Source organism: Pantherophis guttatus, chromosome 3 (assembly GCF_059756535.1).
Source record: "Pantherophis guttatus breed Tessera chromosome 3, ASM5975653v1, whole genome shotgun sequence".
NCBI lineage: Eukaryota > Metazoa > Chordata > Lepidosauria > Squamata > Colubridae > Pantherophis > Pantherophis guttatus.
In genome coordinates, this window is record NC_142065.1 from 88,519,793 (window position 1) to 88,533,186 (window position 13,394).

At 37.0% G+C, this 13,394-nt stretch overlaps 1 protein-coding gene across 1 annotated transcript in view; it reads right to left on the minus strand.

Annotated features, from left to right (window-relative positions):
• Positions 1-13,394, minus strand: part of COL11A1 (collagen type XI alpha 1 chain) — a 274,990-nt gene that overhangs the window by 74,988 nt on the left and 186,608 nt on the right. The window contains exons 37-41 of the mRNA XM_060690063.2: positions 12,732-12,785; positions 8,376-8,429; positions 4,314-4,421; positions 3,425-3,514; positions 2,947-3,000 (exon numbers count right to left, since the gene is read on the minus strand). Of these exons, the coding sequence (XP_060546046.2) occupies positions 2,947-3,000; positions 3,425-3,514; positions 4,314-4,421; positions 8,376-8,429; positions 12,732-12,785 (360 nt within the window). The remainder of the gene's footprint in view (positions 1-2,946; positions 3,001-3,424; positions 3,515-4,313; positions 4,422-8,375; positions 8,430-12,731; positions 12,786-13,394) is intronic.

The window sequence follows — 13,394 nt, forward strand, 5'->3', positions numbered from 1 at the left end:
TGGTTAGAATGCAGTACTACAGGCTACTTCTGTTGACTGCCAGATGCCTGCAGTTTGGCAGTTTGAGTCTCACTGGCTCAAAGTTGACTCAGCCTTCCATCCTTCCGAGGTCAGTAAAATGAGGAGCCAGATTGTTGGGGGCAATATGCTGACTCTGTAAAACGCTTAGAGAGGCTGCTGTAAAGCACTGTGAAGCGGTATAAAAGTCTAAGTGCTATTGCTATTAAAAGGGCCAAAAAAAGAGAGAAGGTTCTACATACCCAACACGTAGTTAAAGAGATAAAATGTACCCTCCCTGAAATTCCCAAGCAGCTCAATTTCCAACTTTGCTTGAGCTCACCCCTCCTCCAACCATCATTCTCACCAAAGGACTCCAACATTCTTCCTGTTCAAAACCCTAATAAAACCTCTTTCTTTTTTCTCTATTGACTCTCAGGAGTCACGTGACTCCCTAGGGGCACCTAAAACTGGTTTAGGGCCAGCTGCTGCCCGCTACAACTATTCTTTCATGAAGTGGTTTTAATACCAAACATCTATCCTCTGGAACCAAGGTCACCTATGTTAAAACACTGAATTTTGAACAAGAAAAGGTAATCATCAGTATCACATCCTATAACAGCAGTGATGAAAGGGCCAGCCAAAACCATTGTTTTAACGAATAATGCTTATAATAGTGGTATGCCGATAAATGTTAGCTGCCAAACAGCGGATCGGCTTGCAAGGTTCAGTTCTACTCTAAAAGAGCCTGCAAAATTCCTGAAAATTTAACAGAAGTTTCTTGTAAGCTGGGAGGCATCCACTCATGCACATTATTAATTATTATTATGAGCCTTGGTAGTACAGTGGTCTAAAGCACCCTGTTATTAAGACCAGCTGCCTGCAATTACTGCAGGTTCGAATCTCGCCACGCTCAAGGTTGACTCAGCCTTCCATTCTTTCTAAAGTAGGTAAATTGAGGACCCAGTTGTGGGGGCAATAAGCTGACTTTGTATAAATATACAAAAGGATGAAGGCTATTGCTTAGCACATTGTAAGCCTCCCTGGGTCTCGGGAGAAGGGTGGCATATAAATCAAATTTTAAAAAAAATTAAGATTCTTTTCAGTGATTGAAAATGCTAATCCGGGAAATCATTTTATTTATGAGAATAATAACACTACTGTCTATAAAAAATGCATTCGCATTGAGTTCCAATCCTGGCAATGCAGATCCAGAAAGGAACTGACTTTTGTTAGAGGGTCTTGCAGTTTTAACTAAAAAAAAAAAAAAGGTTACAAAACTTATGGATGTCAGGGGACACCACTGACAATAGTGTCATTCTTTCTGCACACAATGCCAGGATGGGAATATTCTCCAAGGAGCAGTCATGTGACCTAGATCCTTCAGACTTCCACATAAATAACCTCATTTTCATCTCAAAAACACCACAGACAAATTTATTCTCAGAGACTTCTGTACGTGAGGATTCTGTATCTGAGCTTGCTTGTTTTCTTGCAGAGATTTCATTACCCTAAGTAGGTAACATCATCAGTGCTGGTGATGTTGATGTTACTAGCACTGATGATGTTACCTTGTTAAGGTAATGGGTCGTCTGCAAGAAAACAAGCAAGCTCAGAGAGCACCAAGGATCCTTCATTTCAACAAATATTCTCCTTTAATTCTGTATGTAATTCAAGGATACATTACACACTGCTTTAAACCCCGGAGTTACGAAACATCCAAGACTTACGCATATTCCGCCGTGCCCTGAAAACATTTCTATTCCAACAAGCTGGTCTGGCCTAACTCTCCCTTTTTAATTGGCTTTTAAACTGGCTTTTAAATTGGGTTTTAAACCTCTTTAGATAAATTTGGATGTTTTTAATCTTTGAGCCTAAATTACTTAATCTGTTTCTTAATAGTTTTTAACTTCTATATGTATTTGTATTTATTATGGCTGTTCACCGCCCTGAGTCCTTCGGGAGTAGGGCGGTATACAAATATGAAAAATAAATAAATAAATAAATAAATAAATAAATAAATAAATAAATAAATAAATAAATAAATAAATAAATAAATGGAAGATGCCTGAGCTGACCAAGAAGAAAAGACAACTGCAATTACTTCCCCTGAAATATATTCCTTATAGGACCTTTGCACTGATTCTAGAAGAAAACCTCTGCTTTCCCCTCCCAGCTGCCATTTGTCTAGCAAAAGGCAGTTTGTAGTAAAGAACATTTGCGGGTAAAAATTACAGGAGTGAGGAAAGTAGGATTTCTGACTGGAATTGACACAGATCTATGATCTGGAAGTGTGCAGCAAAGTCTGGATCAGGACAGTACAGCTGCTCTCTCTTTTTTTTTTTTCCTGTTTTGGAACAAACAAAGGACAATTCAAGCAGATGCCTTCTGATACCTGAATCACCTAATTTGTAATTTGGCCCTAATATACACACATTTGGGAAACAAAAGAATGCAAGAGAGAATTCTCTATCGGTCTCTTTAATAGACCTTATGCTCTTCAATTTCCTCCCACTAGAGGCAGATTTCCCTCCCTTTTTTCTACCTTGAAACACCTAATGAACAAGGAAAAGCAATTTGCCCCCTGCAGCTAACTGCAGGTTTGACAGAGGCCAACACGTTTAAGTTTAGACTTTCTTCTTCTTTTAATGGACTTGTTAGTTGCTGTAATTACTAGGAAACTGCTATTGACAAATATGAATGACACATGTTATCCATTTGTATAGTCTTTACAAGCATGTACAGGCACATATTGCAGCATGAAAGAAATAAAAAGAGATGGTGTGTGTGTATACACACACACACACACACACTATGGATATATGTCAATCAATCTATCGATCGATCGATCGATCGACAGAGAGAGAGAGACAGACAGAGAGAGACAGAGATAAATGAAATAAATGAAAAATGTCATTGTAACATAATCTGTGGACAAATTCTACTCACAATTGGACCAGGTGGGCCTTGAGGACCTTCACCGCCTTTCAGACCTGCTCCACCCTATAAAAGTCAATTATTATTATTGTTATTATTGTTGTTGTTGATGATGATAATATATACCACAAGGCATTGCAGCACGTATTTTAAAACTTCTTTCTATTACCATTAATTTATTATGGTCTGATAATAAAAATAAAATAATAAAATAAAATAAAATTATATAAAATAATAGATCTCTTTTAAGTCAATTATTTTATGAATATTCATCTTAATGTATGATCTATGTTGCTTATCTCCTGACAATGAAGCCTACAAATGTTTAACAGATAATGTTTTATAGGAGTGGTCAAGATAGGGATGCTCAGTTTGGGGCCTTCCTTGACCGATGCACTTAAGAACCAGATATTACCAAATCTAATCACCATGGCATCAATGTTCCTTTCCCCTCTTGGTGATTAACTCATTAGGGCCCTTCTAGTTTTACCTGAGCTCCTGGCAAGCCTCTTTCTCCTGGGAAACCCCGCAGTCCTGCAGGCCCATCTTTCCCAGAAATGCCTTGAGGACCTGGATCACCCTAGGAAAATAGAATAAATAGTCTTTATTGAAAGTTGACCACAAAAACTCAGTTTTCAAAACAAAAACAGGCAGTTCATCAACGAACCATCACATACATTGCAACTCTAATCAATTTACAGGTAAATCCTGAAAATTATGTCAATACAGGACAGAATTTATGATATCTTTAAATGTGCTTCTGAATCAGGAATGGGTCTTTTATAAGTAAACTTCATTAACGCGATCTCATTTTTATCACAATGGTAGTTACTATGTCATACTTCCTCTAGTTTACATTAAAACATGGTGAATCCTGTATTTTCAAATGCAGTACCTCAAAATCCAAATCATTAAGCTTCCCCTTTGAAGTTTTTGGAAAAAACTGTAGCACAATTAATTACATGGCAACCAGATGATTATCTAGTCTGTCGGTTCAAAATCTTTGCTATGTGAAGTTCACGAGCTTGCTTTCTTTGAACTTTTGAGACTTTTACAATGTAGACCTTCCATCTTGTTAAATTAAGAGAGGATTGTATGTTATGGCAAGCGATACTTCATTTGTGCCAAAAAGCAGTCCAATTTGTTTAGCAAGTCTCACTATGTTCTTTATGGTTGTCAACTGAAAAAAAGAATGTGTAGGATCACCAAGTTGGAAAGGATTAGGGAAACTGTTTATTCCAATTCACTGTTTAATGCAGAAATTGTAAGGGAAGAATGCAGCTGCAAATCCCAGGCAAATGACTTGATGGCCACGTACCAAATGCATTCCATAAGTCACTGTATACCTTTCCCTGCATTTCTGAAAAGTGAACATATACCTTAGCGCCTTCTTTCCCTCCAGCACCAGGAAGTCCTTGTTCACCCGGTGGCCCTGGAGGTCCAGGGTGACCTCTTTCACCAATTGGACCCGTCTCCCCAGTTGGACCCTAAATCCAAAAGCATGGCATTAATTATTCCATAGTACAATATGCTATTTGTCACTTTAAAATAAAATGTGTTTAATTAACTCCCATGTTCCAATTTTGAACTCCCAAATTCTAATACGGTTGAATCATCTGACAATTAACATCCCTCCAATATAATTGTACCAGGGTAAGGTATTACCTTCTCCCTCTTCCAGAAGGATAATAAATGACATGATATATAGCTGGTTCTCAACGTACAACTTCAAATGAGCCCAAAATTTATGTTGTTAAGTGAGACATTTGTTAAGTAAGTGTTGCCCCGTTTTACAACCTTTCTAGCCACAGTTGTTAAGTGAATCACTGCAGTTGTTAAGTTAATAACATGGCTGTTAAGTGGATCTGGCTTCCCCATTGACTTTGCTTGTGAGAAGGTCACAAAAGGTGATTACATGACTGCTGGACATTGCAACTGTGATAAATATGAGTCAGTTGCCAAGTGTCTGAATTTTGATCATATAACCATGGGGATGCTGCAATGGTTGTAAATGTGAAAAACGGTCATAAGTCACTTTACTCAGTGCCCTTATAACTTTGAATAGTCACTAAAGAAACTGTTATAAGTCAAAGACTACCTGTACAAAGGATCAACACACAAAGAATAGGAAAGGGAGAAATATAGGCAGTCCTCGACTTACAACAGTTTGTTTAGTGACTGTACGAAGTTACAAAGGCACTGAAAAAAAGTGACTAATGACCTTGGCAATGCTTGGCAATTGGCTTGTATTTATGACATTTGCAGTGTCCTGGGGTCACATGATCCACTTTTACAACAAGCAAAGTCAATGGAGAAACCAGATTCACTTAGTAACTGTGTACGAATTCAACAACTGCAGTGATTCACTTACGAACTATGGCAAGAAAGGTTGTACAATGGGGTCAAACTCAAATAAACAAATGTCTCACTTAGCAACAGAAATTTTGGGTTCAATTCTGATTGTTAAGTCGAGGACTACCTGAATATAGTCAGCTTTCTCTCTATCTCTTCCTTATGCTCACTAGTTATAGTTTAAAAAGCTTCTCTAAGAAGGGACACTACTGAGCTGCGAAGTCCTGAAGGGAGTTAGGTCTGCTTGCTTACCTTAATCCTCATGTCTACACTATTCCTATTCGCCAAACCCCCCGCTAACATGGTACATGTGCCTTTTTTGCAGCCAGAAAGGGTGCAACGTGTTAGAATTGGCAAATAGAATATTGTTGTTGGAAACTTTGTGCAGATGGTGTTAAAGCAGTGATGGCGAACCTTTTTGGCACCGAGTGCCCAAACCGGAATGCGCACACGTCAGAGCGCCGGAGACCTGAAGACCAGGTGGCTGTCGTGTGCATGTGCACCAGCCAGCTGGTCTTCGGGTTTCCGGTGCTCTGGCACCCACAAAGATCAGTTGGCCGGCGCATATGCGTGCACCAGAAACCAGAAGAGCAGCTGGCAACAGCGCACGTGCCCACAGAGAGGGCTCTGCGTGCCAAAGGTGCCATAGGTTCACCATCACGGTGTTAGAGTATAATTCCCATCAACTCTGAATACAGGTTATGTTTATTTGAGATTATTAGATGCCCAATTTAATTATGAATTTAAGTGAGTGCACATGGATATGCTGTTTAAATTGTCTTGGGGAAAGCAGGCAGTGTAGTCTAAGTACTCATGTAAACACCTTGAGATAGAAATGGATATCTTCCATGACCTGATTGACTTCCCTCAGTTACTTGTAGGTAGATTTCCTAAACATTGTGAGATAATCCAAATATAACTCATTGTTCATAAGCATGCATTAAAAAAAAAAAGAACTGAGGATTACTTTTTCTAAAGCATACTAAGAAGTCATTTTTTTTTTGTTTTGTTTATAAGGAATCCATTGAAAGGAAAGTTCAAAGGAAATTGAATCTAGTGCGTTGCCACAAGAATTTTAATTATTGTTATTGAAACATTAAGCAGCCATCTGAAACATCAACACAGACTAATAATGATACAACTGTCAATTTTTTAAAAAACAATGAACAATGACACATGTTTACGCCCCAAATTCGTTGTAAACATGGATGTGTGAAGCGAAATTCAGTTCATAGATTGCTTCTGGTGACAGCAGGCACCACGCTTAAAGAGCACAAAAAGAATATAAAGCTTGACATGGAAAACAAATGTAGGGGATATTGGTATACAGCTGAGCTGAGACTTCATTTATCTTTACAAACACAAACACAGCATGATCACACATTCCAAATTAAACAAAGGCTTGGTCAATAAAAGAAGCAAGGAAAACAAAAAGATGATTCAGATAAAATTTACACTTAGTAAGACGCCTGCTGTCTCACTTCAATGAAGTGTTGGTGGGGGGAAAAAAACCCCAAAGCTGTATAGTGTTTCACTGTTTCTCCTGTATTTAAACTGTCATTAAAGTAGAGCAGAAAAAAAGTAGAAATGTCTGGTTTCTAAAGCAGTGTTTCCAACCTGGAGCCTTTCAGAGTTGCTAGAACAATAGTTTCCAGAAATATGGATGAGCCCAGCCAGGACTGTTCCCAAAATTACAGCCCCAATATTGTTGGAGGACACCAGATTGCATGGCTATTTTAAAGGATAAAATGGTTGGTATAACCAAGTTTCTGATTCTTAACAATACCCTAAATTCAAGATACAAATAATCTCCTACGAATCTTCATTTTTCAGAAGCTCAGTTTGAGGAGACCTCACCCATTCTAGAATACTTTAACTCAGCTTTTTGGGATTTTTACTGATTTTATTAATTTCAAGCTCCACTGAAATTAGCTCACTTCTTTACAAAATGCTTCGATCTTCTAATTTTACTCTGACAAAGGAATATCATGTTCGTTGACGGTTTATTATGAAGTAAAGCTGTGAATTTCCAGTACAAAATTATTCTTGATAACAATGGCTAAGTCTCCAAATTTGATAAGACTGTTTCCAATCTATCTAATCTGAGTTTGATTGGAAGAGACTCTTTTTCCCCTCTGTGACTCCAAAATCCTCCTGCCTAAGTATGTATTTCCAGTGAAATCCTACAGGCTTTCTTGGAAAAAAGATCTTTTCTGCTGTTAATTCATCCCAGAAATGAATTAACACCTTCAATATATTAAATTTTAAATATTTATTTCAGATGCCTCATTAGAGCTGTACAAAACTGCTTTGCTTCATCGTGGTCACAGCGGATATACAGTGGATATCACCATGCATGCATATATCCAGTCATTTGGGGACAGCTCAGTAGTCCTCACTTATCAACCATAATAGGGAGCAGCAACTCCATCACTAAGCAGTGTGGCCATTAAGGACAATGTCACGTGACCCCATTAACTTACAATGTCAATTCTAGCTGTGGCTGTATTCTTTCAGACCAGGCAAATTCATATTGTACTTTGGAGATTCTGATGGTGGCAATCTGTTACAGATTGTGAAGATCATAAACTGCCCTTGAGGTGTACGTGGAAATGAAATATAGAGTTGCATAGCAGTAGAGTTAAACACTTTGTTCTTTTAGAGCTCATTCTAATTCTAATTGCCATATTTTCGACAAACAGCAGCTCATTCCAATAAGAATTCCCAGATGTTTTCCCTGGATTATATGATAAGAACGCAAGAAATCCTCTAAAATAAATAGAGAGATAATTTCATCAAACTTTCTAAGCTCTTGTTTGACATTCCTTTGGCTTTTTTCTCATGAAAACTTCAACCTTCACTTGACATTTGTTTCCAACAAAACTAAAACAGGTAGACATTAATTTACAATGATTTGTTCAGCAATGGTTCAAAGTTAGTGCCGAACAAATAATAATATTTTGTTTCTCAGCATAATTTATGGCAGATTACTACTGCAGGGAGATGTACACCACACCTTGACCTTCCTGAGAGAAAGTGGGTTACAAATTCAATCAATCAATCATCAAGTTTAAACAACAACATTGTACCTGGGGTCCAACAACACCGCCAGGGCCAGGTGGCCCTGTTTTCCCTTGAAAACCCTGCAAAATAAAGCATACAATAGTTAGGCATACTTGGGAACATTTCAGATCAGTGTTAAAGAGGGGATGGGAAATCAGGGGTTTCTCCAAGGATTTGTATTTTCTTAGAATAAAGACTGCTATTCCAATTCAATTATTGCTGTGCCTCTTTAAATGTAAAATATTGAAGACTCTTTCAAAGAGCTATCATTTCCAATCATTCTGAGCGCAGCTCCTCCAGTGGTATGGTTCAAAGGAGCAGATAGTTTTCACAAACCGGATACTTTGTGAGAAAGCAATTACTGTAGATGCATAAATGACAATCCTTCAGTTCAATTCAGATACATGCGTTCAAAAGCCGTCAGGCAGACACAGCTATACTGAATATTTAAGTGTTTAAAAAAGTACTGCAGTAAAGCAACAGTCATTTATTCCTCTCCAGGGGGCACTTACGAACAGAGCATAAATGTCTGGAAGAAGTAGCTTCTATATGTACTCCTGCAAGGGGTGAGGCTTTTACACCCATAGAACAAGTACCAGATTGTACAGGAGCTTCTATGTGTATAGGCTCCCTCCTGTATGATGTATCACTTGACACTGGGGGAAGAAACTATTTATTTCATACAACATCTGTACAGCTCTACTCTGTGAAAGTATTTAGATACTTAAATTCAGTCCATGAAAGGCAACTGATTACTTTAAAACTGTGTTTCTTAAAGTATAGTTTGAATACCCCCAGGGGTCCCCTAAGACTCTCCTCAGAGGTCTGCCCTCAAAATCAAAATTATTTGCTAGATATTGAAGATACTTGGAGATACATTTTGAAGATACATTTAAAACAATGTCACTCTTCTCATTATTAGCTTCTGTTTGTTAAACTATAAGGTTTTCTTTATGAAAAAAATAGTTTATTTTTCTAATGGTTTAATATTGTTATTTTTACATGATTTCATAAATAAATATTCTACAAATGCATCCATTTAAGTTCTTTTCAGGATGTGCATAATTTTTAAAAGTGGAAAAGGGTCCTGATTAAGAAGAAATATGGACTTGCAGTAAAGACATGGAATTAATACCTTAAAATAATTATTTAAAAAATCTACACATTTATTTTTTAAATCAATCAATCATATGGTTCCAGGAAATCCCAGAAGAGACACTTTTCAAAGTCAAACTCTCCTTCAATTACACCAGTTGTTTTTTTTTTTTTTAAAAAAAAGATGAGACAATTTCCATAATAAGCATTTTAAAACAACAGAATGAAAACCTCCTTTCATCCCATCCAATTTTATAAATATGTCTTCAGAATGTACAAAATAAATAAATCAATCCATGGGGGGAAGGAGTGGGGAAGGGAGAGAATGAAAATTGCCCTGCCAAAATGTATAATGAAAAAAAAGTGGATTTCTGAAAATCTGCATATTCCTACTTGAAACTTTCATTTGTTTTTTTTTAAAGAGATAAATGTGAAAATGAAGAGTCTGTATTTAGGTTGCTTTTTATAAAACAAACTAGGAACTATGGTAAATATTTTCTGTATGAATAGAAAGGGTTGCATGAAATTTCTTTTAAGAAAATTTCACACTTTTGCATTAAAACTCCTTCCATTATCTCTCAGAATGCTTAAATCTTTTAGCAATTTAAGGTGTTCCAAATTTGCCTTGAACCGTTGCTTCAAATAAAATCCAGGAGAAGCTATAATTCTGTGATAGTTGATATAAATACTACTGGAAGTGCCACAGAAAGATGGATGTTTTCATACAGCACTGTGGTAAATCAACCATTTAAAGGAAGAGATCAACAATGCCAAAGAATGATAAATGTTTGGGTTTTTTTTTTATTATTATTAAAGGGGAGGTGGGCAGAAAAAGGTTTCCTAAAGCATTTTCTTCTAAATGACAAATCTACTGTCTTGATCATTGTCTTATATATGGATTTGTAAATACTGTAACTGAACAATTCGCCCCCACATTATGAATTCCATGAACCAGTAATTTGCTTGCATTTTTTTGCAGGAAACTCTATACCATTTCAGACAAATGGTTGTCCAGTCTCTTCTTAAAAGCCTCCAGTGTTGGAGCACCCACAATTTCTGCAGACAAGTCATTCCACTTATTAATTGTTCTAACTGTCAGGAAATTTCTCCTTAGTTTTAGATTGCTTCTCTCCTTAATTGGTTTCTATCCATTGCTTCTTGTTCTGCCTTCAAGTGATTTGGACAACAGGTTGACTCTTCTTCTTTATGGTAGCCCCTTAGATATTGGAACACTGCTATCATATCACCCTTAGTTCTTTTCACTAGACTAGACAGACCCAATTCCTGCAACCGTTTTTTGTATGTTTTAGCCTTCAGTCCCCTAATCATCTTTGCTGCTCTTCTCTGTACTCTTTTGTACATCATAGCGACCAAAACTGAATGCAATATTTCAAGTGTGGCCTTACCAAGGCATTATAAAGTCATATTAACACTTCACGTGATCTTGATTCTATTCCTCTGTTAATGCAGCCTAGGACTGCAGTGCAGCTGCCAAAATTGACCTGTTGGTTATACTTGGGGGCCAGAAAAAGAAATTGACAGTAGGCAATGGTGTGGGAAACCTCCACTGTTAATAGAAAGATGCAAAATGGCAGAGATAAAGTACTGTTTCCAGTGGAATAGCATTAAGCACATTAGCACATACAGTACATTCCTAAACGTTACTACCTTGGCAATGGAAAGTCAACAGGGAAGACTAACATAGGAAGAAAGAAAGAAAAATAGGTAAAGAAGGAAAGAAGTATATTTTGCTCGATCTGTTAATTTCTTTGTTCAATAGTGATTTCAAACATTTCTTTCAGTTTCATGATGTTCTACCATGTCAGTTGCCAAATATCAAATGCCGTCTCAGAATGAAGGAAGATGTGATGTGGAGACAAATGAATTTTCCCTTCCTATTTCAAGGAGAGTGATCTGTAGTAGCAAGTTGAACTTTTCTGGCAGTATTTATAAGAATACATGCACAAAGACATCATTACAGAAATGGTACCAGATTATTTACGTGCATCCCTATGCAAGTGCATAAATCACTACATTTGTCTGGGTGACATCTTCTGATGTCCTCTTTTGCTCCTTCTTGTTCCCATGGATGGCTATGGGGTAGACATAAATGGAAACTGCTTATATTTATAAGGGTTGCTGCATTTTAAAGTCCTAAAAGAATCTGATTCTGCCTTTCATAATCCTGTACTCTCCAGGTACATTCAGGCTGGGGATGAGATGGACAGTTTTTAAATACAGGAACACACTGGACCTTTGAATGGGGTGCCAGGGGATCACATTCCAAAGCATACTTTTGTTTTAATTTAATTCAGATTTAAATTAACTATGGTTTGTATTATTATTTTCCTTTGTCCCATCTATAGTTCCGCTAGACAACTGGTGACCCATCGAGTCATTGTTTCAGAGCTATTTCCTTACTTAAACAGAGAAATAGAATTATCATGGGTGGGCAAAAAAACCAGTGGGATTGGGAGCAGCTTCTGACTTCTCACTAGCTTCCCATCTGACTTCCCTTATGGGAAGCTGGCAGGAAGCATTGGAGATTATGATTTCATGACCACAGCTGAATGCCACAACGTTCCCAACTTTCAATCCCATGGAAGTCATGGGTCCCAGATTTTTGATGCATTAGCCCAATTGAGGTATACCGATTCAAAAATTGTTGCCTATGATTCAGTAGTTCACTCAACTGAAGGTCATAAACAGACATGAGAGTTTAAGTAGTATATGGAAAGCAATTAATATAACACTAGGGGCCACACTGTACTTTTGAGCTACACAACTTAGTTTCCTGAAACTGCATTTCTGTGCATGATGGTAATTGTTTTGAACTTTTGAAGGAGGGTGATTTTGAAGTTTTAAAATGCTTTTTATAAATTTTGTTTTTAACATGTGGATTGTATTTCCTTGGTATATTATGCATTTATTCATCCATTTAGGAACATACACATTATATTCACCTGTGATTTTCCATTGACTTCAGCAGTGATAATCATAATAAAATCAAGATTAATTAAAACAGAATTTGTAACAAAAAGCATAACTAGCTTCAAAAATACATTTTGGTAGTACATAAGGATACTGAAACTGAAAGCGCTTTTTACTGGTTTTCAAAAATACTATTAAATGTGTTTTGAATTTACAATAATATCTTTGTATAATTGACTAATTCACATATTTAAAATAATGATCAAATCTGGATTCTTCTCCCATTTAATAGACACATGTTACAGTAAATGGGGTGTGGAGAAGACTACATTATGCAGTATAAATAACATGCTTACCGTTTCACCCCGTTGTCCTGGGTGCCCAGGCAAGCCATCCTTCCCAGGTGGTCCCTGCAGTGGAAAACAAAATGAATAAAATGTCACTTCAAAAAAAAAAAAAGAATAATTTTGATTTAGTCACCTTAGTGACACATCTGTGTTTCAAACTGGTTCTTCAAACTTACTGTCCTCTTACTGAGACAGTGGCTTTGCTTTGTTGATCTGGGCATGACCTTGGTTGATTTTCTGATAATGAGAAGTAAGAACTGGAAATCACACTCCGGTATCTTTGAAGAGTAACAGCTAGAGAAAAATAAGTTTTCTTGCAGCTTGAAATGGAAGAGATCAAAATGCTGGAAGGTTTGGGGAATTTAGCTGATCTAGAATCAGCAAGAGCCTTTTCAGATTCCAGGAATCACTTTCTTGGGGCATCTAATGCCAGCATTTTGACTGCCAGCTGTAGTCAGCTATATTGTATTCCAATAAATTGTGCATTTATTTTTACACATGATACTAAAGTTATAGAGATACCATAAATCTTTCTTATTTCATTCCTATACAAAGGAGATTAAACTCTGCTATCTTTTGATTTTTCACTAGGATAAAGGGACAGAACTTAATAGTGCTCTCTTACTTTCATACCGTTGTGAATTTTCCCCTTCATTTTATTTTTTCATTATG